We start from the raw sequence: 24270 nt of genomic DNA, 5'->3' as shown, positions 1-24270 counted from the left end.
AAGCAACATATGCAAAATACCGGAAAAACTTAGCAGGTCAGGCAGCATCTACAGAAAGAAATAAACAATTGACATTTTGGCCCAATCCCCTTCTTCAGAACTGAAATGGAAGAGGGGAAGATGGCGGAATACTAAGGTGAGAGGAGGGCAAGGAGGATAGCTAGAAGGTGATAGGTAAAGTCAGGTGGGTGAAAAAGGTCAGGTGCTGGAGAAGAATGAACCTGATAGGAGAGGAGAGTAGACCATAGGAGAAAAGGAAGAAGGATGAGACCCAGGGGAAAGTAATTGGCAGGCAAGAAAAGTAAAAGGTCAGTGGGGAATGGGGGAAGGGGTGGTGGGAGGGGACTTGTTTATTGGAAGGAGAAATTGATATTGTTGGAGGGTACCCAGACCGAATATAAGGTATTGCTCCTCCACCCTGAGGATGGTCGCATCTTGGCAGAGGAAGCCATAGACGGACACATTGGAATGGGAAGCGGAATTAAAGTGTTTGGCTTATATACAGTGCCTATAAAAATTATTCAACCCACTCCCCCAGAAGTTTTCACGTTTCATTGTTTTACAAAATTGAATCACAGTAGAGTTAATTTGGCTATTATGACACTGATCAACAGGAAAAGACTCTTTCGTGTCAAAGTAAAAACAGATCTCTGCAAAGTGATATAAATTAATTACAAATTTAAAAGACAAAATAATTTATTGTATAAGTATTCATCTCCTTCAAGTCAGTATTTAGTAGATGCACCTTTGGCAGCAATTACAGCCTTGAGTCTGTGTGGATAGGTCTCTATCAGCTTTGCACATCTGGACATTGCAATTTTTCCTCATTCTTGTTTAGAAAACTGCTCAGGCTCTGTCAGATTGCATGGGGATTTTCAGTGAACAGACCTTTTCAAATCCAGCTACAAAGTCTCAATTGGATTGAGGTTTAGACTCTGACTTGGCCACTCCAGGACATTAACTTTGTTGTTTTAAGCCAATCCTGTGTAGTTTTGGCTTTATGCTTGGAGTCATTGTCTTGCTGGAAAACAAATCTTCTCCCAAGTCACAGATCTCTTGCAGACTGCATCAGAGTTTCTTCCAAGATTTCCCTGTATGTTGCTACATTCATTTTACCCTTTACCTTAACAAGCCTTCCACAGCATCCCCACAGCATGATACAGCCAACACCATGCTTCCCAGTAGGAATAGTGTGTTTTTGATTATGTGCAGTGTCTGCCTTACACCAAACATAACATTTAGTCTGATAGCCAAAAAGCTCAATTTTGGTTTCATCAGACCAGCGAAACCTTATCCAGCTGACTTCAGAGTCTCCTTTGTGCCTTCTGGAAAACTCTAGCTGAGATTTCAAATGAGTTTTTTTTTTACAAAAGTGGCTTTCTCTTTGCCACTCTTCCATAAAACTGTGACCGGTGAAGTACCCGGGGGACAGTTGTATGTGCAGTCTCTCCCATCTCAGCCATAGAAGCTTCTGACTCCTGCAGATTTGTCATAGGTCTTTTGGTGGTCTCCCATCACTGGTCCCGTCTTGGACAGTCACTCAGTTTTTGAGGACGGCCTGGTCTAGGCAGATTTACAGCTGTACCATATTCTTTCCATTTCTTGATGATTGACTAATCTGTATTCCAAGGGATATTCAGTGACTTGGAAATTTTCTTGTATCCATCTCTTGACTTGTGCTTTTCCATAACCTTTTTGTGGATTTGCTTGGTGTAGTTTTTGACAGAGTACTGACTCACCAGCCATTGGACCTTCCAGATACAGGTATATTTTTACTACAATCAATTCAAACACCTTGACTGCACCCAGGTCTTCAAAAACAGATCTTTATTTAACTAATTGGCTGACTTCTAAAACCAATTGGCTGTACCAGTGATGATTTGCTGTGTCATATTAAAGGAGGTGAATACTTATGCAATTAATTATTTTGTTTTTTTATATTTGTAATTAATTTAGATCACTTTGTAGAGATCAGTTTTTACTTTGACACAAAAGAGTCTTTTTCTGTTGATCAGTGTCAAAAAAGCCAAATTAAATCCATTGCAATTCAATGTTGTAAAACAACAAACCATGTAAACTGCCAAGGTGGGGGGGGGGTGGAATTTCATAAAAGATAGTTGTATTTTTCCTGATTTCGCTTAGCATACTGTTCTGTCCATTCCATGGAAGCCAAAAGTAACATCTTTAATGGTACAGGATCAATTCAAAGGTAGAATATCTTGTCAAAAATAAAAGCTGGCTGACCACATTATAAGGGCTCAGGTGAATCAGAAAAATTTGTGTTGTACTTACATTCTGTAAATCTGTGGCAATCAATTCAATGTAATGCCTAATCTTTTCAGCTGTTTTCAAGCCTTCTTGAAAGAAACTGCAATGAATTATAGTAAAATTCCATCATTATTTTTGCAGTTTAGACCCAGCTCATTAAGCTTTCCAATATTACACACATTTGTTCAATTTCCAACAGCAACAAGACTTCCAGGGTAGAATTCTGTCTTCAGATGCATGTGCTGAACATATGACTACAAACAAAAGAAAATCTGCAGATGCTGGAAATCCAAACCACACACACACAAAATGCTGGAGCAACTCTGCTGTGGATTGTTAGAGCTGTTGAGGTCAGCAACAGGGATCGCGGTCCTCCTGCATTTTGTGTGTGCTCATATGATTACAGCTACACAGGAAGTCAACAAAACTAAATTTTCAAAGTGTGTTCAATATGAACAGACCACTGAAGATGTTTAGCACACTTGACTGGGGACATGTTACTACTTTACTATGCTTATAATTAATAGTTTATATTTTATCAATTAGCTTTATTATGTCCATATGACTATTTTAAACTTACCTGGTATGTTTCAGCATATTTAATAGATAATGTAGACATAATAATATCAAAGTACAATTCACTAGTCAATCACCTAATAATAATAATTGGAATACAGTCCCATAATTAATAATTATAATTTATATTAAAACAGAGAACATCTTATACTAAATCATGAATGATCTAAAGAGTGTCACTGGAACATAGTTTTGCTTTCTAAATCCTGACCTTTCATTTTAATGTATAAAAATATTTAACACCAATAACTCTGAGAATAGTGCAAATCACCTATACAAAAATGTCTTAATCTGTGGCTCTTATGCTGCCATGACAGATTAAATTGAGGAGGGATTTAACCATCACCGTCTATTGCTGTTAGTGCTCTCTGTAAATTCCAACCCCACCTCCCCATACCCGGACTCCACTGCTTAACTTCAACCAGGGGTTGCTCTGGACAGAGGAACTCTACAGTATTATTCAGTTTCTGAGTCCACACACAGATGAGGTACATTTTGAGACCCTCCGTTGGTTGTGGTCGACTATGGATGTTGTGTTCTGTCAATATGATATGCAAGCCTGTATGACATGGAGAGCAAGGTGCTGTTTATACAGCAGGATTCCCCTCTCCTTGCAGTTGATAATCTAAAGGAACAGCAGAGTTTGGCACCAGCGCGTTGCAGGAATTGTCAGTCAGTGTTGAATTCAACATAGGACTGCCTTAGGGACTCCAGCTCCAAATTTTTCCTTGGAGTTTAATCCCAAAGCCTTCCCCATGAATGGGTATAACTGCAGGGCAGAGGAGGTTTGAGATCAGATTTCCTTCTCCTAAATGAGCTACCAACCATGGCTGATGAGCCCCATCTGCTCGAAGATGAGATACAAATGCCTGCATAATTGTGTTGGCTTTCACTTTAACAATTAAAGGGAGGAAACCTCAATAATAATTTCTGAAATGTAATTATTAGTGACCTATGATTTTGGGGCGGCATGGTGGTGTAGAGGTTAATGTAATGTTATTATAGGGCCAGCAATCCGGGTTCAATTCCTTCTGCTCTCCTTTATGGAGTTTGTATATCCTCCCCTTGATCATGTGGGTTTTCTCTGGGTGAGGCATCTCTGGGTGCCTCAGTTTCCTACCACATTCCAAAGACTTACAGGTTTAGTAGATTAAATGCTTACTTAGATATAATTGGCCAACATTGGCTCATTGGGCCGGAAGGGCCTGTTAGAACACTGCATCTCTAAATTTAAAAAAATGGCAATGGAACTAAGTACGCTGCTTACATAGCACAAGAGAAAGGTTGAAATTTGGTTTCTAGGAATATTGATGGAGCAGAACAATCCCAACCCCAATACTAATGTGACAGTCTGCTCGCTTGCAACAGTAAAATTTAATGGATGCTTTAATATCAGCAGCATTCATAGTAGCAAGAAAGTGTCAATGGAATAGACAATGAAACATAGATCTCTCTGTCTTACATGCCTTTCAGCAGCCTCCAGCTGCAGATTAGTATGTATAATACTCTGGCACAGAATCAGGTTGACAATATTATAGACCCAGCTCTCAATCACTCATATCTAATGAGATTCCGCTTTGGCAGCGGCCCTTGAGCATTCTGCCTTGCAGACATTATTCGGGAGAGTAAAATGAAGTGTCAACCAGGCAAGTCACAGACTAACCAATTTTGTATTTTTACCTGTTGAAATCATTTAGCTATAAAGCATTTAATTAAAATTTCTGAGAGTACCAACAGGTATTTCTAGTTTTCAGATGATACAAAAATGGTCTATTATTTCGTTTGATTAGGGTCAGCACTCTTGGCTGGGCTGGCAAATCTAAATGATCTCATATTACACTGGTAATGGTGGATCAATGTTGCCTCCAGCATGAAGAACACAGAAGAGTAAAACACAGGACTTTTGTGAGCTGTGCTGCGCTGTTCTATGTTCTAAGTGTAAGAGAACACTTCTAACATACACATATCGTGAGCTTAAGGCCTATAGTGCATGATACTTTGCTGAACTACTTCAGCTAATGAAATCAATTACAGCCGACCCAGGTTCAATTCCCACTGCTATCTGTAAGAAGTTTGCACATTCTCCCCATGACCGTGTGGGCTTCCTCAAGGTGCTCTGGTTTCCTCCCACAGTCCAAAGGCGTACTGGTTGGTAAGTTAATTGTTCATAATAAATTGTCCTGTGATTAGGCTCAGATTAACTTTAAGGGTTGCTGGGTGCCGTGGCTCGAAGGTCCAGACAGGCCTTTTCTGCACTTTATGTCAATAAATAAATAAATAGATAAAAAAGCAATAAACGATCCCTTCTAGCTCTTATCCAAGTCTTTGACCAAAAGGTAACTTTGCAATGTCATATAGCTTTACCAGAACCACTACAGCTGACGCAGGAGTTATCTGATTACTCTCTGAAATGATTATAGGTCTGCTCGTGTAGTAATATACCATTTACTTTAAATGGGAAGAGAAAACATTTAACTTGTATGGAAACTTCCACATCAATGAACGTTATCAGCCTTATTTGAATAATTTAAATAATTTTGCATCTCCCAAGTTACCTCACTTACTTTTTATCGAACCATTTTGAATTATTTGCTTTGTTGGCAGGGGCATTTATTTAAGTCCACCAAACTAGACAGAATCTTAGACAGGTTTATTATCACCTGCATGTGTCGTGAAATTTGTTAACTTAGCAGCAGCAGTTCAATGCAATACATGATAATATAGAAAGACAAAAAAAAGAAATTAATTAGAGTAAGTATATTATATATATATATATATATGTACATTAAATAGAAACAATAGTGCAAAAACAGTAAAATCTACTAAAAAAGATGAGTAGTGTTCATGAGTTCAATGTCCATTTAGGAATCGTTTGGCAGAGGGGAAGAAGGTGCTCCTCCTGTTCTGTACCTCTTTCCTGACAGTAACAATGAGAAGAAGGGATGCCCTGGGTGATGGGGGTCTTTTATAATGGACGTGGCCTTTCTGAGGCACGTCTCCTTGAAAGTGTCTTGGGTACTACAGAGGCTAGTACCCAAGATGGAGCAGACTAATTTTACAACTTTCTGCTGCTTGTTTTGGTCCTGTGCAGTAGCATCCCACCCCACCCCAAATACCAGACAGTGATGCACTCTGTCAGAATGCTCTCCACAGTACATCTCTCGGTTTTCAAGTGTTTTTGTTGACAAGTCTCTCCCAACTCCTAATGAAATATAGCCACTGTCTTGCCTTCTTTATAGCTGCATCGATGTGTTTGGACCAGGTTAGATTTCAGAGATCTTGACACCCAGAAACTTGAAATTGCTCACTCTCTTCAGTCCTGATCCCTCAACGAGAACACAAGGCTGTTGCTGTGACACGACTCAGCCAGCTGGTATACCTTGCTCCTGTACACCCTCTGATTTCCATGAGATTCTACTATCAATGGTTGTATCATCAACAAATTTATAGATGATATTTGAGCTATGCTTAGCCCACAGTCATGGGTACAGAGCAGTGGGCTAAGCACAAACCCGAGAAGCAACAGTGTTGATCATCAGCGAGGAGATATTATCATCAATCTGCAGATTCATTGAATCATAGAAATCTACAACACATTACAGGCCCTTCAGCCCACAATGTTGTGCCAACCATGTAACCTACTCTAAAAACTGCCTAGAATTAACCTATCGCATAGCCCTCTATTTTTTTTAAAGCTCCATGTACCTATCTAAGAGTCTCTTTAAAGACCCTACTGTATCTGCCTCTACTACTGTTGCTGGCAGTGCATTCCATCCACACACCCGCCACTCTCTGTGAAAAAACTTACCTCTGACATTCCCCTGGTACCTACGTCCAAGCACCTTAAAACCACACCCCCTTGTGTTAGCCATCTCAGCCCTGGGAAAAAGCCTCTGGCTATCCACATGATCAATGGCTCTCATCATCTTATACACAATTTACGTATAAGATTATGGTCTTCCAGTTAGGAAGTCGTGGATCCAGTTGCAAAGGGAGCTACAGAGGCCCAGGCTTTGTAACTTATCGATCAGGAGTGTGGGAATAATGGCATTAAAAGCAGAGCTATAGTCAATGAACAGCATCCTGACATTGGCTTTTGTATTGTCCAGATGGTCTGACAGGGAGGGAGGGTTATATTATGTCAGCATGAATTTTCCTGTTGCAAGGTTTGCCACATTGTGCCTCAATTCTCTGCCCAGAAGAAGCAGCTGTGAACCCTACCAAACCCACAAAATGCTGTTCAACAATTTTATTTATTTTACTTAGAGATACAGCATGGTAACAGGCTCTACTGGCCCAATGAGTCTGCATTGGTCAATTACACCCATGTGACCAAATAACCTACTAACCTGTATGTCTCAGGACTGTGGGAGGAAACTGGAGGAAATCCACACGGTCACTGGTACAATGTAGAAGTTCCTTACAGACAGTGGTGGGAATTGAACATGGGTCGCCGACGCTGTAACAGCGTTATGTTCATTGCTACCTGCAGTCTCAGATTTTCTTTTTCTGAACTAACCATCCTCGGGCCTACCTTGATAACAAGGATAAGTATACAAATAGAAATACGCTAGTTAACACCCATTAGAAACTCAGATTTGTCTCATGTCTGACCCACATATGTATCTATCTCTCTGGACAATACAATTGCAGCAGTAGCCTAAATTTGCCACTAAGATGTACCAATGAAAAGGATAAATTCATGAAAATAAAAAAACTGATGAATCTTACATGAACTGTGCATGGCAATAGTTGGTGAAGTTCTGTAGTAAATCCACTCCTTTCTTCGTCTTTATCTCATTCACTTTTATTAGATACTAAAGATAAACCAAAAACAAAAACAATTCATCAATTATACGTCCTTCACCCCCCCCCCCCAACAGAATCTGTTGGGGATTTCTATTGTATCCGATGTTTCCTGTGTGCCCCATACAGTCCTTCCAGGTGAGGCAACACTTCACCTGTGAGTCTGTTGGGGTCATCTATTGTATCTGATGCTCCCAATATGGCCTCTTGTATCTCGGTGAGACTCGCTGAGAAACTACACTCTGTCTGCCAGAAAAACTGGGATCTCCCAGTGGCCACCCATTTTAATTCCACTCGCACTCATATTCTGACATGTCCATTCTTAGCCTCTTCTACTGTCGTGTTGAGGCCACCCTCAGGTTGGAGAAGCACCATCTTATATTCTGTCTGGGTAGCCTCCGACCTGATGGCATGAACATGGATTTCTTGACCTTTCAGTAAATAACCCTGCCCTTCACTGCTCTCCAGCCCCTTTTCCCTCTCTCACCTTATCTCCTTGCCTGCCCATTGCCTCCCTTTCGTGCTCCTCCTTTCTCTTTCTTCCATGGCCTTCTATCCTATTAGATTTCTCCTTCTGCAGCCCTGTATCTCTCTCATCAATCCTTTACGCCATTCTTCCCCCTCCCAGTTTCACCTACCACCTTGTGTTTTTACCTCCCTCCCTTCTAACTATGACTCCTCATCTTTTTTTCTCCAGTCCTGCTGAAGGGTCTTGGCCCTAACCGTCAACTGTACTTTTTTGCACAGATGCTGCCTGGCCTGCTGAGTTCCTCCAGCATTTTATTTGTGCTGTTTGGATTTCCAGCATCTGCAGATTTTCTCTTGTCAATAAATTAATGATGTATTTGATGGCTGTTTTGCAGTTCTTACAAGCTGGATATTTCTAAGGAACTCAACAAAATCTGTAGCATTCTTTTCACTAAATTCAATTGATGAGGCAAATTAAGTAGCAAAATTTTGATTTTTAGGAAAAGTGTCTCACTCTGTTACCATAACTAAGAAGCCCAAATTACAATGCAGCACATCTACATCACATTTGTACATTATAAAAGATCAGAAAATTCGATTGTCAACAAAAATACCAGGTATCCTTTGCAGCAGGGTGGTTAGAAAATACAACACAAATCACAAACAATTTGATTAGAATTATGCATGTAGATGGAAATAAATGTGTTGACAGGAAAAAGTGGTCAAATCACTGAAACGTTAGATCTTCAGGCAGGAAAGCAAAAGTGGCAGTGAAAAGTTATACTTGCCACATTAAGATGTCCGCAAAATTTTAAATAACAATGAAATTGTACAGGAAAATTTGTTATCAGAACTTCTAAAAAATTGAACTTCTAAAAAAATTATCTAAGGAAGAAAAGTCCAACATCTGCATTTACAAACCATCTGGAAACAGAAATGATCTTCCAAGAATCTGTGAAGAATAGTAAGCACAGTATCTGACATGATCATGCAAAATGTTTATTATTACATGAAGATTCAAAAAGGTACAATTTAATCCTTAATTAATTTCCCTTGTCTACAGATACATGTGGTCTTACTGGACACAAGGCAGAACATTTAACTGGCTCCAAAAACATCTGCACCAGTTGTAGTCAAACTGCACTCATTAAAACAGCTATTGTTCACCATCACAAAAAAAAATTAGATTTCCTGCACATATGCTTGTTAGTGGCATGGAGGGATTAGTAATACAGGCTGAGCAAGGCCAATTGTAAATCACAGGTAATGCAAGGAGCAGAATATATAAACAAGAAAATATTGATGTGGATGCTAGAATGGGAGATTGCACCATGTGCCTGTTGAGCTGGATTACAGTTCTCTGTTGCATGAGCACATCCAAAATGGGAAAAAATATTTTCTGAGTATAATTTTGTCCAATAGTGGTTTTCACGATGTGATCCCAAAACACTTTGTGACTTAATATCATTTAGCAGGGAAATGAAGCCCAAAATTTTCGTATTTGATAAGAAGAATTAGAATAAATAAGATGACACTAAATTGGGGAATGTGATTAACTGACATATCTTTAGTTGCTGTCTACAGTTCAGTGAAAATGACACTGAAATGGAAAACTGTGATGGACAGCACGCGATAAATGCACTCCTTACAACTATACACATACCATACATACAAGCATTGCCTTGTCATTATTGCACTGAGTATATGCACACTTCAATGTCTTCCCTAGAATACTCTTATAATGAGTCCTAAACCAAGTTGATGCACTTGGGTTGGCTTTATGGTACCTTTCCCACCATATACGTGTACAGTGCAATATTCCATTTCTTTAGTAATGGAGATGTGTAAATGTGTATATGTTGTATACATACCTATTTTCAGGTAGATACTTCTGTTTATTTTGTAATACAATTGTAACTAAATTTCAGGATGCATCACTTTCTAATTCTTAAGCTAACTTTGTGTGTAATTAAAGATGGTATGTCCCAGTGGCTAATAAATGGGACTCTTGGCTCCCAGTGGGAGAGAGATCAGGGCTGCAGGGAGCTCACGCTGAAAGAATAGCATGGAGTTATTATTGTGTTTTCTGGTAGATAGTCTTTTTATAAATATTGGCAGTTATCTTTTCAGTATTTTCACAAATCTTTGTAAATTTGATTTTTGACACACCTAATAAAGACCCTTGAACTAAAGTGTTAAGTGACTCCAGCCATTTTTTCCCTTTGGACATAATCAATGTACCTAATAAAAACCTACCTGCTGATTAGATTAAGCCAATGATCAAGTGTGAAATTACCAAAAGCCCATTGCTAATTTCAGAGTAATCATTTTGCAATTTTGTACCGAGTGACTCCAATTCATTATGATTTCTCATCATTCCTCTGCTTCTTTTTGTGTGAAAAGCTTTTGCTTGCCCATTGGTATGGTAGAGCCAAGAATGCTTAAAGAACACGAGTGGGAAAAACTAGAGTGTTCAAATTCCCAAAACTTGAGTCCTTGATATTGGTGATTACAAATGATAAATTGAATACCTTTTTCTAAAACTAATGAGCAAAGTACTTAAAGACTATGTAAAGCAGCTGCATCAGAAATTCTAACCTCACACATCTGTAGCTGAAACATCCTCCGCTCTTTTTCCATTTCCTCTGCTATTTCACCTCCAGTTACTTCAACTCGTACCATTCCATACTGCTTTGCAAGTTCTCTCTTCTCTTTTTCAATTTTAGTACTGTCAAAAAAAGAGAAATGCATTCACATACCAAGCTTACCTTTTTAAAAGTTCACTCCCAAATGACATTAGTTTTTGGTCATTTTACTGGTGAAGGTCAAGAGTTGAGAAGGTGCTGGTAGAGTAGTATTGGTGAATAACTTCAGTGTATTTTTATTTATTTAGAGATACAACACAGTTACAGCCTGCCAATGAGCCCATGCCATCCAATTACGTCAATGTGACCAATTAATCTGTTAACCTGCACATCTTTAGAAAGTGTGAGGAAACCAGAGCACACAGAGGAAAACCACATAGCCATAGTGAGACCCTACAAGCTCCCTACAAACTTTAGAAACTGAGTTAAACTGAGCATTATGCTAACCACTATACTACTGTGCGCCCCATTTTGGAGATAGCACACACTGCATTGCTGCATTTGCTGTATGACAATGAAGGAAATGAATGATTAGGCTGCTAGAGGGGCTGCCAGTTAAATATAGGCTGATTTATTTTAATGCCCGAGTCTTGCTGCATGCAGTCATGGGCAGCTTCATCTATCCAGAATTTTGAATAGAATCGAACACTGTTCAATCATTGATGATCATCCTCAGTTTTCACCGTGATGTATGGAAAGTGATCGATGAAGCAGGAAAACTCTTGCAGCAATGGTCTATAACCAAGAAGACTGACAACTATTTATGCAAGCTATGATTTTCTATGCATTCCCATCGTATCCTGCCTTGACATTGGGAGTAGATGCTCTCACATTTCTATACTTTAGTTCTTTTGTCTACATTTAGTTAAAGGCTGTGATGAGGAATCTGAACGGTCCTACTGAAAACCAAAATGAAAATGGGTAGGAGGTTTGTTGAGAAGGTGTCTCTTGCTAGCACTGTCATTGAAATAATCAACATTAAAGTCATTAATCACTTAAAAGAATGGCATGGCAATTAGCAGAATCCTTTACAGCACCAGCTGTAAGATCGGGATTCAATTCCCACCTCTGTCTATAAGGTGTTGTATGTTTTCTCTGGGTTCCTGGTTCCTCCCAAGTTCCAGACACACGGTCAGGTTAGTGAGTTGTGTGCTTGCTATATTGGCACGGGAAACATGACCAAGTACAATCCTCGCTAATTTGATTTGATGCAAAATTACACATTTTACTTTATAACTTAATGTACGTATGAAAAATAAAGCTCTAATCTTTAAATCTTCCACAATTTTACTGATCATCGAGGTAGACTGATGAGATGTAATTAGCTAGTGTCAAATAATTGTAGGGGTTTGTAAAATAAAATGCTCTGGAGTACGGCATTCAGTTTTGTTTCTGGAAATTCTAAAATTCCATTTCTGCAGCACCATACGTATGAAAATGGATGCCTATTATGTACAATATGATTACATTATTTTCCAGGCAGAATCTATAGAAATTTAAACTGGCATTTTCTGTCATGATTCAAACTTAGTCAGATGAGCAGTTTTATGTGTGGGATGGAGACATAATAATGTTGTTACAAATGAAATAATATTACATTGTGAAATTAGGTCAAGTTGTTGGTTGCTAGGCACTCAACATTGAAACAGGTTTTCATACAGCTGCCTGCTCTGCAGCTGTGTGATTTAGATGGGGTCATCGTAGACTGAGCTGAGAAGCTCAGATCTGAGAAACCAACAGTGAAGACTGCAGACGCTTGAATCTGCAGCAAAAAACAAACTGTTGGAGGAACTCAGTGGTGGCTCACAGTTTTCCTTGTCATGTCTTATACCTTATTCTCTGCCTGAACTGCATTTCCTTTGTAACTAAAACACATTATGTTGTTGCTTGACCCTTGTATTACCTCAATGATGGAATGACATGGATGGCATGGTCTTTCCATGATTATTGGCAAATTTTTCTACAGAAGTGGGTTGCTATTGCCTTCTTCTGGGCGGTGTCTTTATAAGACAGGTGACCCCAGTCATTGTCAGTACCCTTCAGAGATTGTCTGCCTGGCATAAGTGGTCACATAGCCAGGGCTTGTGATATGCACCAGCTGCTCATACAACCATCCACCACCTGCTCCCCTGGCTTCACATAACCCTGATCGGAGGGCTAAGCAGGTGCTGCACCTTGCCCAAGAGTAACCTGCAGGTTAGTGGAGGGAAGAGTGCATTACATTTAAACCATTCCCCTCCACCACTATCTTCTGCCTAGCAGAACTTGTCCTCATTCTCGATAATGTTTCCTTTGGCTCCCCCCACTTCCTTCAAACAAAAGGGGTAGCCAAGGGCACTTTTATGGGTCCTAGCTACACCTGCCTGTTTGTCGGCTACTTGGAACAGTCTATGTTCCAAGCTGACACTGGATCCCGCGTTTTTCCTACGCTACATTGATGACTGTATTGGTGCTGCTTCCTGCACCCCTGCTGAACTTGTTGACTTCATCAACGTCCTCAAATTCACCTGGTCCATTTCCGACACCTCTCATCCCTTTCTCGATCTCACCGTTTTTATCTCCAGAGACAGCTTATCCACCGATGTCTATTACAAACCCACCGACTCTCACAGCTACCTAGACTGCGACTTGTCCCAGCCTACTTCTTGTAAAAACGCCATCTAGAATGAAGATGTCCTCCTTTTTTCAAAGAAAGGAGCTTCCCTTCCTCCACCATCAATGCTGCCCTCAACCACATCTCTTCCATTTCATGCACATCTGTTCTTACCCCATCCTCCCATCACCCTACCAGGGAGAAGGTTCCTCTTGTCTTCACCTACCACCCCATCAGCCTCTGCGTCCAGCTCATAATTCTCTGAAACTTCTGCCACCTCCAATGGGATCCTACCACCAAGCACATCTTTCACTCCCTCCCCCCACTTACTGCTTTCCACAGGGATCTCTCCCTACATAACTCCCCTGTCCGCTCCTCTCTCCCCACTGATCTCCTTCCTGGCACTTATCCTTGCAAGCTGAACAAGTGTTAGGCCTACCCCTACACCTCCTCCCTCACTACCATCCAGAGCCCAAAACAGTCCTTGCAGGTGACACGACATTTCACCTGTGAATCTGTTGGGGTCATGTACTGTGTTCAGTTCTCTCAGGTTGGCCTCCTGTACATTGGTGAGCCCGATTTAGATTGAGAGACTGATTCAATGAGCATCTATGCTCCACCTGCCAGAACAAGCTCGATCTCCCAGTGGCTACCCATATGTATTCCAATATGTCCATCACTGTCGTGATGAGGCCACACTCAAGTTGAAGGAACAGCACCTTATATTCTGTTTGGGTAGCCTCCAACCTGATGGCATGAACATTGATTTCTCAAACTTCTGGTACCAAACTTTCTCAAACCCCCCACCACCCCCACTCTCTATTTCCCATCCCCTTTTCCCTCTCTCACCTCATCTCCTTGCCCACCCATCACCTCCCTCTGGTGCTCCTTACCCCTTTTTCTTTCTTCCATGGCCTTCAGTCTCTTTTACCAATCAACTTCCCAGCTCTTTACTTCATCCCTCCCCCTCCAGGTTTCACCTATCACCTTGTGGTTCTTTCTCCACTCCCCCCACCTTTTAAATCTAATCCTCGGCTTTTTTCTCCAGTCCTGCCGAAGGGTTTTGGTCCGAAACATCGAATGTACTTTTTCTCCAGAGATGCAGCCTAACTTGCTGAGTTCCTCCAGCATTTTGTGTGTGTTGCTTAGACTTCCAGCACCTGCAGATTTTCTCTTGTTTGTGCATTACACCTGCTTTGTTAGAAACATAACTCCATCCCTCCACCCAATCCAAACAATTTTGAGTCATATTTCTGATACATAATCCCTCAATACCTTAGTATGATCCCATTTAAAATGCATTACTAACATTATTATATAGACATTTTGGTAATAACATGACTGGGCAGATTAATGCAATGGATTAATTACTTCTTCATATCAGAAAGTCTAGACATAAACATAAGCCCATCTTTTTCAATCAGAGTAAGTGGAAATACTTGCTTAAAAATCTGCAGTTAATATGCTTTGCTCACTGGTTTCTGTAGTGGAGGAGGGTGTCAGGTAAGGGACAGCAGATGGAATGGGTGGGAGTAGGTTGGAAATCAGGCAAGTTCAGCATATGAATAGCAGTTTCTTCAGAACTGAATTCAAGGCAAAGTTTATCTAAATCTTTCTTTTCTCTCCAGTCCTGATGAAGGGTCTCAGCCCGAAATGTCAACAGTTCTCTTTTCCATAGATGCTGCCTGGCCAGCTGAGTTCCTCCAGCATTTTGTGAATGTTTATTTAAATATTATTATTGTTCAGTTAATTAATGATTTAACTGGATAATTAATTGGAAAAGCAAAATTTTGTGCAGCTATATGGAAGAATAAGGTCAGTGAGACTAGTATAGCTCTTTGAATCAGCATCTCTAGGCAGAGTAAACCATGAAGATTTCTTTTGTCGTGTGAAATTCTGTGACCTTTTGATAATAGATATCACAAAGCAAAAAAGAAAAAAAATATATTACTGGACTCACGGTGCATCAAAAGATAAATATTTTAACTCACAATTTGCCTTCATAATCTTTCCAAGCTTTGTCAAAGGGTTTCTTTATATCCTGCAACAAAATATAAAAAGTAAAAAGAATCAGCAACCAGGAGTGGTACTAAACAAAGTCTGAAGGTTTTGGGAATATTTCAATGATGGAGCATGTCAAGTTATCCCCATTGGTTCAAGAGAATGGTACAGAGGTAATAACTGTTCATGAACCTGGTGGTTCCAAAGGCTCCTGTACCTTCTTCCTGATGGCAACAGCAAGAAGACATCATGGCTTGGGTGGTGGACAGATCAATAGTGTGATCTGTGATAAGCAAACCATGGCAGAGATGGGGTCCAGAGTTGACCCCCCTTGTGAACTATGCTGCTAATGAGAGAGAGAGAGAGAGAGAGAGAGAGAGAGATAAAGGGGGAGGGGAGGCATCCAGAGCAGATGAGAGAGAGACACACACATGATTTAGTATTATGGCTTCTTCACTGATTATTTACCTTTGCTACAAGGACACTCTTCTTTGTTCATTAACATTCTTGCTGAGACAGCAAGGAGTGGCCCAGTTTGATGGACATGGACATGGTCAGTTGATGGATGGCAGGTACCCTGTCAGGGAAGATAAAAAGGGAGTCTGCTGAGACACCAGCAGACACGCCACTGGACACTGAAAGAGCATTGTGCACCCACAGGAAGGTGGGGGCTTGGAGGATTGATTCGGGGGAATCGATCAGAGGCTCACAGAGTGTGAAGGCAGGCCAGTGGGGGCTTGTGTGTGTGTCCACTCTTGCCTGGGTGACAAGCTCACCACTGAAGAACGGTCTGGCCGGGAATGGAGGGGTCACAGTCAGTGACCACAACTGCACAACAGAACAAGAAGACAATGGAAGGTTTGCCTGCTGCAACTGCTCACCTCTCGCTCTCTCTCTCACTCTCTCTCCAACAGCAACTACCTCGACCTAAACTGAACTGAACAGAACTCTGCATCATCTTAAGACTATTCATTTACCCCTAAACTTTGATAGAGCTTGGTTTTGATTTATATTTCCACACTTCTGAATATAATAACCTGTTTTATATGTATATTTGCATTTTATTGTACTGTATTACTAGTTTACTAATAAACACTTTTAGTTACAGTAATACCAGATTCCAACGTATCATTCCATTTCTGCTGGTTTGGTAACCCAGTCACGGGGTACGTGACAACAGTATAAATGTAATTCTATTAGCTGAACTCCTTTGGTTAGTACATTTCATGTTGCAAGTTCAGCTGCTTAGAAGCCACATTACAATGAGTTATGAATATTGCACACTCCTTTTTAGTCAACACATTTCTGTGACCCAATCACGCCTGCAAATGCATATGAAAATAAAACTGCATATGATGGATATCTGAAATAAAAACAGAAACAACTGTAAACATTTAATAGGTCAGGCAGCTCTGTGGAAAGAGAAACAGAATTCACATTTCAGATTGAAGACATGTCAGTGCCCTTGATGCCACCTGAGCTGCTAAATGGTTCCTGCATTGCATGTGTGTCATGAAGGATCTCCAGCATCTAGAAAATCTCTTGTAGCTATGCTTCCTATTTTATATTTGTATTTTCGTATGAGGTGGCTACTGCACAGGACCGAAAGAAGCTGTAAAGGGTTGTAAATTTAGTCGGCTCCATCTTGAGTAAACACAAAGTACACTGCAGATGCTGTGGTCAAATCAACACGTACAAACAAGCTGGATGAACTCATCCATTGACTGCTTGTTTTAACAGATGCTGCCCGACCTGCTGAGTTCATCCAGCTTGTTTGTACGTGTCCATCTCGAATACCAGCCTACAAAGTACCTAGGACATCTTCAAGGAGGGGTGTCTCAGAAAGGCATCATCCATTATTAAGGACCTCCAGCACCAAGGGCATGCCCTTTTCTCACTGTTACCATCAGGTAGGAGGTACAGAAGCCTGAAGACACACACTCAGCAATTCAGGAACATCTTCTTCCCCTCTGCCATCAGACTCTTAAACAGACATTGAACCCGTGAACACTACCTCACTTTTTTAATATATATTATTTCTGTTTTTTTGCACAATTTTTAATCTTCAATATACGGATAATATTATTGATTTACTTATTTATTAATTTTTTTCTTCTTCTATATTATGTTATATTTGTTACGTACCCCATGGGTATCTTGTGACTGTCTTATGACCATGATGTAATTGAGTATCTTGTGAGCATAATGTAATTGTCTTCTGATGGTGGGGTGATGTAATTTTCCCGCCAGTGTGAGGTCACATGATGTCATTTTCCCGTCGGTGTGTGGTCACATGATATACTGCTCCAACGGGAAACCCCTGTTGTGACGCAGGTTAGTTCAATAGTCAGTTTGTTAGTTAGTTTTGTTGCATATTCGTCTCATGACGCAGTTTCGTTTTTAAAGTAAGTTTTTACTTTCTATTGTAAGGAGCAAAAAACTGTTGTGCCGGCAGTTTCGCCAATCGCTGCTGGTTCTGGGTTGTTGCATCTTTGATTTACCTTTACAGTCTAGTTGGAGAGTGAAGAGTCTACTGAAGTACGGGAACCCGAAGGATTGAGTAAAGTTGGTGTTGTTTGGTGGTTTTGTTAAGGATCGACCTTATTGAATCTTCATTCAGGAATAGTGACCTGCATCTGAGATAACTCCTGCAAGATCAGGAAGGTTTGTGCAGTGCTCACCCTCCAGCAAAAAGGTCAGTTCCTTTAAGCCGCTTTATTTCCTTCATCATGAATCCTTTGGACAGGGCATCGTTCGGCTGTAGGACTGGCAGATCATCGTTACTTCGAAGAAATCAGTTTTTAGGGAAGTCTCTCCTTACTGACTGTATAAATTACTTGGACTTTCAAATTTTCCACTTTAAGACTGTGTTTGAATTTACCACTTTAAGAACTACTCCAGAGTTTCACCACTTGTTAAATTGTCATATAGCAGTTAACTTCTGGTTAAGTTAGTCGTTTGTTTACTTTTCACTTTTGTTGAGCAGAGTTTAATAAATGTTTATGTTTGTTTATAGAACCTGACTCAATATTATATTCATTGTTGCCAGCCACATAACACATTGAACTGCTGCTGCTAAGTTAACAAGTTTCACGACACATGCCAGTGATAATAAACCTGATTCTGATTCTGTATACTTCCTTCTTTCTGTCATATCATCAGAGAATCCTCCAACAACCTCATGTCCACGCTTGCATTCTTGGTAAAAGCTGAGGAAATGTGTTGGCTTTAGTCAATTCAAATTGATAATTGATCATTTATTAATTTCTTACATTCAAGGAGTAAAAATCTTTATGTTGCATCTCCATTGCAATGTACAAGCAACAAAGAGGGAAATGTGGGAAGATATTGCCCAAACACTAAGATTGTATACATGCAACACACACAAAATGCTGGAGGATCTTAGCAGGCTAGGTGGTATCTACGGAAAAGAATACAATTGAAGGGTCTAGGCCTGAAATGTCAGCTGTACTCTTTTCCATACATGCTGCCTGGCCTGCTAAGTTCCTCCAGCATTTTGTGTGTGTTGCTTGGATTTCCAGCATCTGCAGATTTTCTTTTGTTTGTGATAAGATTGTTTTGATAGTTGTTTTGAATACATGTATGTACAGTCAGATATAATGTACAGTGAGATCAATGTGTATTGATAAATCTGATGGCCTGTTATTCCTGGCCTTGATGCTATTTGCCAGACAGTAGCAGCTGAAACAGTTTGTAGTTGGGGTGGCTGGAGTCCCTGATGATCTTCTGGGCCCGTTTTATGCACCTGCTGCTGTATATGTCCTGAATAAAGTTCACATCCACAGATGTGCTGGGTGTCCGCACCACTCTCTGCAGTGCCCTGCAATCCTGTACCAGGTGGTAACACAGCCAGTCAGGATGCATACTAGTAACGAATTGATTCAAATCCAATTTTATTTTCAACTGCTGACCGTGGTTGATGGATTGGGATAGGAGAGTGTTAATGAACTCTTTTTGAGAGTACTTCACTTAGCTTAGTCTCCTAATAAGAGGAAGCTGGGAATCAAACTCAGCACGTTGTAGTTAATTTGTCCTGAGTTTCGCAATTGCTTTTTTGTTTTAAAGTAGATTGTATTTATGTAAGTAACAAGCTGCATCTGATACTCCAAAGAAGCATAAAAATCAGAGTATTCATCAATCATTAATTGTTATATATAGTCAGATGATTTTTGTAAAATCACAGTCAATACTTCCTTACCCCTTTGACTCCTTTCAGTTCTCCTCTCAGTAGTGAGTTCAGGAAGAATACAATATGATTCGCACTCTGCAACTGAAGCAGAAAACATATAGTCAGAATTACGAAAGAACTGAAGTATGTGTGAAAGGGAAACCATACAGTAGACAATGTGTAAAACTAAGTAATATGAGCCTAATGATAAATAATTTTCTTGTTTAAAGGGCCAGCGAGCTTAGCAAGCAGGTGAACAAAAATAGATGGATCCAGCTTTAATTTTCAGTTTTCAATAATCTGAGTAGCATGTGTCACTTGAATGGGAGTATCAGCAAGGAAAGATGCTCCTCTGCCGCCAAGTCTGCAGGTGTGTTTATTTAGATGTCAGGTTAAAACAAGACCGGGCATGGTAATATCTTTTACAATCAAATTATCTGCCAGCCCTCATGCTAAACCTTACAAAGATTTACTCAGTTTTGTTTTGTTGAATTGTAAAAAAAAAATGACAGGTTTTTTTTCTAGACAATCAAAGATAACAGTTTCAGAAAAGGTTAATCATGGAGACTGATCTATGTTATGTTATTTGAAATAAAATCTGTGTTCTATTTAAATCAGTGAAGACACTAGATTTTTGTTAGGTAAAGTTACCAAAGGACATGGAGCATAGTCATGTAGTAATGATACAGATTAGTCATGCTGTAATTGAATGCCAAAACAAAGAGGGAATACCAAATCCTGTTCTTAAGTTTCTATTTTTGACCCATTTTTGAAGTCGAACATTGTAAATTACTTCATGGTGGAGTTAGTTAAAAATTAATTATTTTCTTCATATTGTTTCTGGTTATTCTCTAAGAAATTAGAATTAAAAGCAGGTCTTGTCAATTTTTTGAATAAGTAATTTTTTTAAAAAACTAATCAATTTAGAAATCAATTAAGAGTTACAATCAGAATAACTGGAAGAGCTGTGAAATCCTGTTCATCAACTAAATAGACAAATCATGCAATATACTGGCATTTTCAACGAGCAATTTAATTTGAAATAATACTTATAAAATAACCCTCTGTTCCATAAGACCATAAGACAGAGCAGAACTAGGCCATTCAGTCCATTGGGTCTGCTCCACCATTCCATTTATTATCCCTTTCCTGCCTTCGACACCCTTATTAATTAAGAACCTATCAAACACCGTTTTAAATTTACACAATGACCTGGCCTTCAGAGCCACCTGTGGCAATGAATTCCACAGATTTATTACCCTTTATCTAAAGAAATTCTCCTCATCTCTGTTCTTTCGGAGTGACCTTGTATTCTGAGGCTAAGTTCTCTGGTCCTAGACTCCTTCAAAGGAAACATTCTCTCCCTGTCCACTTTGTCTAGGCTTTTCTATATCTGACGGTTTCAATGAGATTCTTCTAAATTCCACCAAGTACAGGCCCAGAGGCTTCAAATGCCCCTGCTATGTTAACCCCTTCATTTCCAGGATCATTCTCATGAACCTCCTTTGAACTCTCTCCAATGCTAGTACATCAGGAGCCCAAAATTTCTCAACATTTCCCAAGTGTGGTGTGGTCAATGCCTTATAAAGCCTCAGCATTACAGCCTTGCTTTTATTTCTAGTCTTTTCAAACTACCATATTAACAGTTGCAAAAATTAATATGAACAAAATCACACTTCAGAACAGAATCAGATTTAAGATCTTTCACCAAAGCCAAGAGTGTGAAAATTAACTGATTAACATTAACGGATGTGTAAGATAAACAGTAAATATTCATTCATGTGATATCAATGACACAGGAAATGCTGTCATTTACTGTCCACCCTTAATCACCCTGAAAAAGAGGAGTTATTTATCATTAGTTACATGGAATCACAATGCCACATTGATCAAGAACAGTACAGTTCCTTCCCCGGAGGCACATGTGATTGTAGATATTGGAATGTAGAGCAATACACAATCTGCTGATTGAACTCAGTGGGTTGAGCAGTATCTAATAGGGGAAGGAATTGCCAATGTTTTGGGTCCAAACCGTCCATCAGTCATGATGTAGGGTTTGCCCTGAAACATCGACAATTCCTTTCTCTCACAGATGCTGCTCGACCCACAGGATTCCTCCAGCAGATCGTGTGTTGCTCTACATTTACTACCCTGTTGGTCACCAGAGAGAACCAGCTAGTTTTAAATGAGATTTAAAAAAGAACATTGTTTGAAAGTTCCAGATCTATTTCTATTTCATTTCTAAGGTAGGGACATGTTCGGCACAACTTTGTGGGTCGAAGGGCCTGTATTGTGCTGTAGACTTTCTATGTTTCTATTACTTAAATTAAAACTCTCAAGCACCTATGGTGGAATTTAAACTTGTATCACCATCCAGTTAATCACTGTGATATCATAATATCATGCACAGTTAGTTACTGATCCGACCTAGGTTAAGAATCAGAAATATTTTAATTTGATGAATAATGGCACAAACATTGTCAATATGTTTTGGGGCTTACAATTTTAAACCCTTTTGCAGACCAAAAGCAATAGATAAATTTAAAATGTGACACCTCCTTACAATGGGAAAAGCTGGAATCACAGTTTTCAACCTCCACTGCAAAAGTATGAAGCCAGAAACATAACTTTCTTCTCCATTCCTCCCACATCTCAATTTGTCCACCAGCTGTGTATTCTCACTTTGATTATATTCGCCTGCCCTCAAAAACTGATAGATTAATTACCATTAACATTTGGTTTCTTCAACTAAGCAGTTTTGTATACTATATTTACTTTTTATTAAATCCCTCACATTAGGGGCTGGTTTAAATAAATTGGAACTTTTTAATTCAACTACATTAAATACACCTCTCCTGTCCCATGGAATTTTAGGCTCATGATGAAGGACACGAGAATTCAAGAAAACGTTATTATTATTGATAATGCAATGTTTATGTGTGCTACTCTGTATACTTAAAATAAAAGGAGACCATGAATAAAAATCAGGGAATTATTCTTTTTTTTAACAAAGATTGTGACAATTCTGGGTCTCATTTATGCATGGAACTGCCCAGAAATGTGTCATAATTTCCATGATTTTGGGCTATGCTCGGGTAGCCTCTGGACAGTGTGGATCATTTATTCAGAAGCAGGATTTTCCAAATCTTATGAAACCTGCTTTCTTGCTTTTGAAAGGGGAATCTGTTGGCTTTTGCCTAGGACCAAGGTTCCCCTCTAATCTCTTACCTTTCAAATGGCTATAAAGACCATCTTCTACTGTAACAGTTCTGAAAGAAATGATGTCCTTTTAAATATATTACTCAAACCAATTTGTATTACTAAATGGCATTCATTCCCTGTTCTGATGCCATCAGTAAATAAAATGAACGCTCACTTCTGTAAATGATTTGACTTTTATATTTCAAAGCACTGCTGATATGGTAGATTTCCTGTTTTCTGATATAAAGTTCCCACAGCTACACCGTATTCCGATAGATTTTTTGTTGTGGCCACCCCCATAATTCTGAGAGTGAAACCACAGACATACCAAAAAGTGGGATCTGAAATCCTGCTATCAGTATAAAGCATTAGTTTTTAATAGTATTAAAATGTATACAACCCCATAAACCACAAAATTAATAAATACAATCTAGAAATATGCTCTAAAGCCCAACTGCTTTATAAATTACTTATTTTCTAATAAGTACAATGAAGAACAGAGAATAATAAGGTAGTCCAAATAGGTCTCCAAAACAAAACCAAAGAACAGTGATCACATAAAATTACCTGCTTAAGAGTTCTATTACAGGTTTAGACCTGCACTGAAGCTGACTCTTAGGCTTTCCATACCATAAATATTCATGTTTTTTCCTGGCATCGTGCACTGTTCTCCCTCACTGGAGTGGTAATCTGATACTTCAATTCAATTGTCCACTGTGTGCTGTTATTCCTCAACGGAGTGGTAATCTGATATTTCAATTCAATTGTACACTGTTCTCCCACAGTGGAGTGGTAATTTGATATCTCAATTCATTTCAATTGTGCACTGTGTGCTGTTCTCCCATATTTCAATTCAATTAAATGTCCACTGTGCACTGTTCTCCCTCAGTGGAGTGGTAATCTGATATTTCAATTCAATTCAATTGTGCACTGTGTACTGTTCTCCCTTACTGCAGTGGTAATCTGACATTTCAATTCAATTCAATTGTGCACTGTGCACTGTTCTCCCTTAGTGCAGTGGTAATCTGATACTTAGATAGATAATCTGATTTAAAATGGCACTGGAATGTTGAAAAGGACCAAATGCAAAGGACCAGCAACTTTGTGATATACTATGTTTGCGGATCAAGCCTTGAGGAATCATAGTTGTAATGATTTTTTGAAGTAATGGAAAACATTTTAAAACATTGTACATCTTACCCTTGAACTTTTCCACCCACCAGGCTTCACCTGTCACCTTCCAGCTAGCCTCCTTCCCCTCCACCCATCTTTTTATTCTGTATCTTCCCCTTTCCTTTTCAGTCCTGAAGATGTGTCTTGGCCCGAAACATCGACTGTTTATTTTTTTCCATAGATGCTGCCTGACCTGCTGAGATCCTCCATCCTCCAGCATATGTTGCTTTGTATATCATAAATTTGTAAAGAGGAGATTTTGATTTTATTGTGGTTCTAACTTATAATTTTGATACTTATAAGCTGTTTTGAATTAATAATTTTCCAAGTACTGAAAATCTTTTAAAAAA

The 24270-nt window shown here is 39.4% G+C and overlaps 1 protein-coding gene across 3 annotated transcripts in view; it reads right to left on the bottom strand.

Annotated features, from left to right (window-relative positions):
• Positions 1–24270, bottom strand: part of unm_sa1614 (un-named sa1614) — a 156245-nt gene that overhangs the window by 82847 nt on the left and 49128 nt on the right. Inside the window, exons 4-8 of one of the 3 annotated variants that reach the window (XM_059980984.1) lie at positions 19577–19648; positions 15348–15397; positions 10717–10846; positions 7576–7661; positions 2293–2368 (exon numbers count right to left, since the gene is read on the bottom strand). In XM_059980984.1, the coding sequence (XP_059836967.1) occupies positions 2293–2368; positions 7576–7661; positions 10717–10846; positions 15348–15397; positions 19577–19648 (414 nt within the window). Of the gene's footprint in view, positions 1–2292; positions 2369–7575; positions 7662–10716; positions 10847–14371; positions 14457–15347; positions 15398–17502; positions 17644–19576; positions 19649–24270 lie in introns of those variants that run through there. The other 2 variants (XM_059980985.1, XM_059980986.1) reach the window with 2 other exon arrangements.

Source organism: Hypanus sabinus, chromosome 9, assembly GCF_030144855.1.
Source record: "Hypanus sabinus isolate sHypSab1 chromosome 9, sHypSab1.hap1, whole genome shotgun sequence".
NCBI lineage: Eukaryota > Metazoa > Chordata > Chondrichthyes > Myliobatiformes > Dasyatidae > Hypanus > Hypanus sabinus.
Note: the sequence above shows the minus strand (reverse complement) of the source record. Positions and strands in the feature narration are given on the sequence as shown.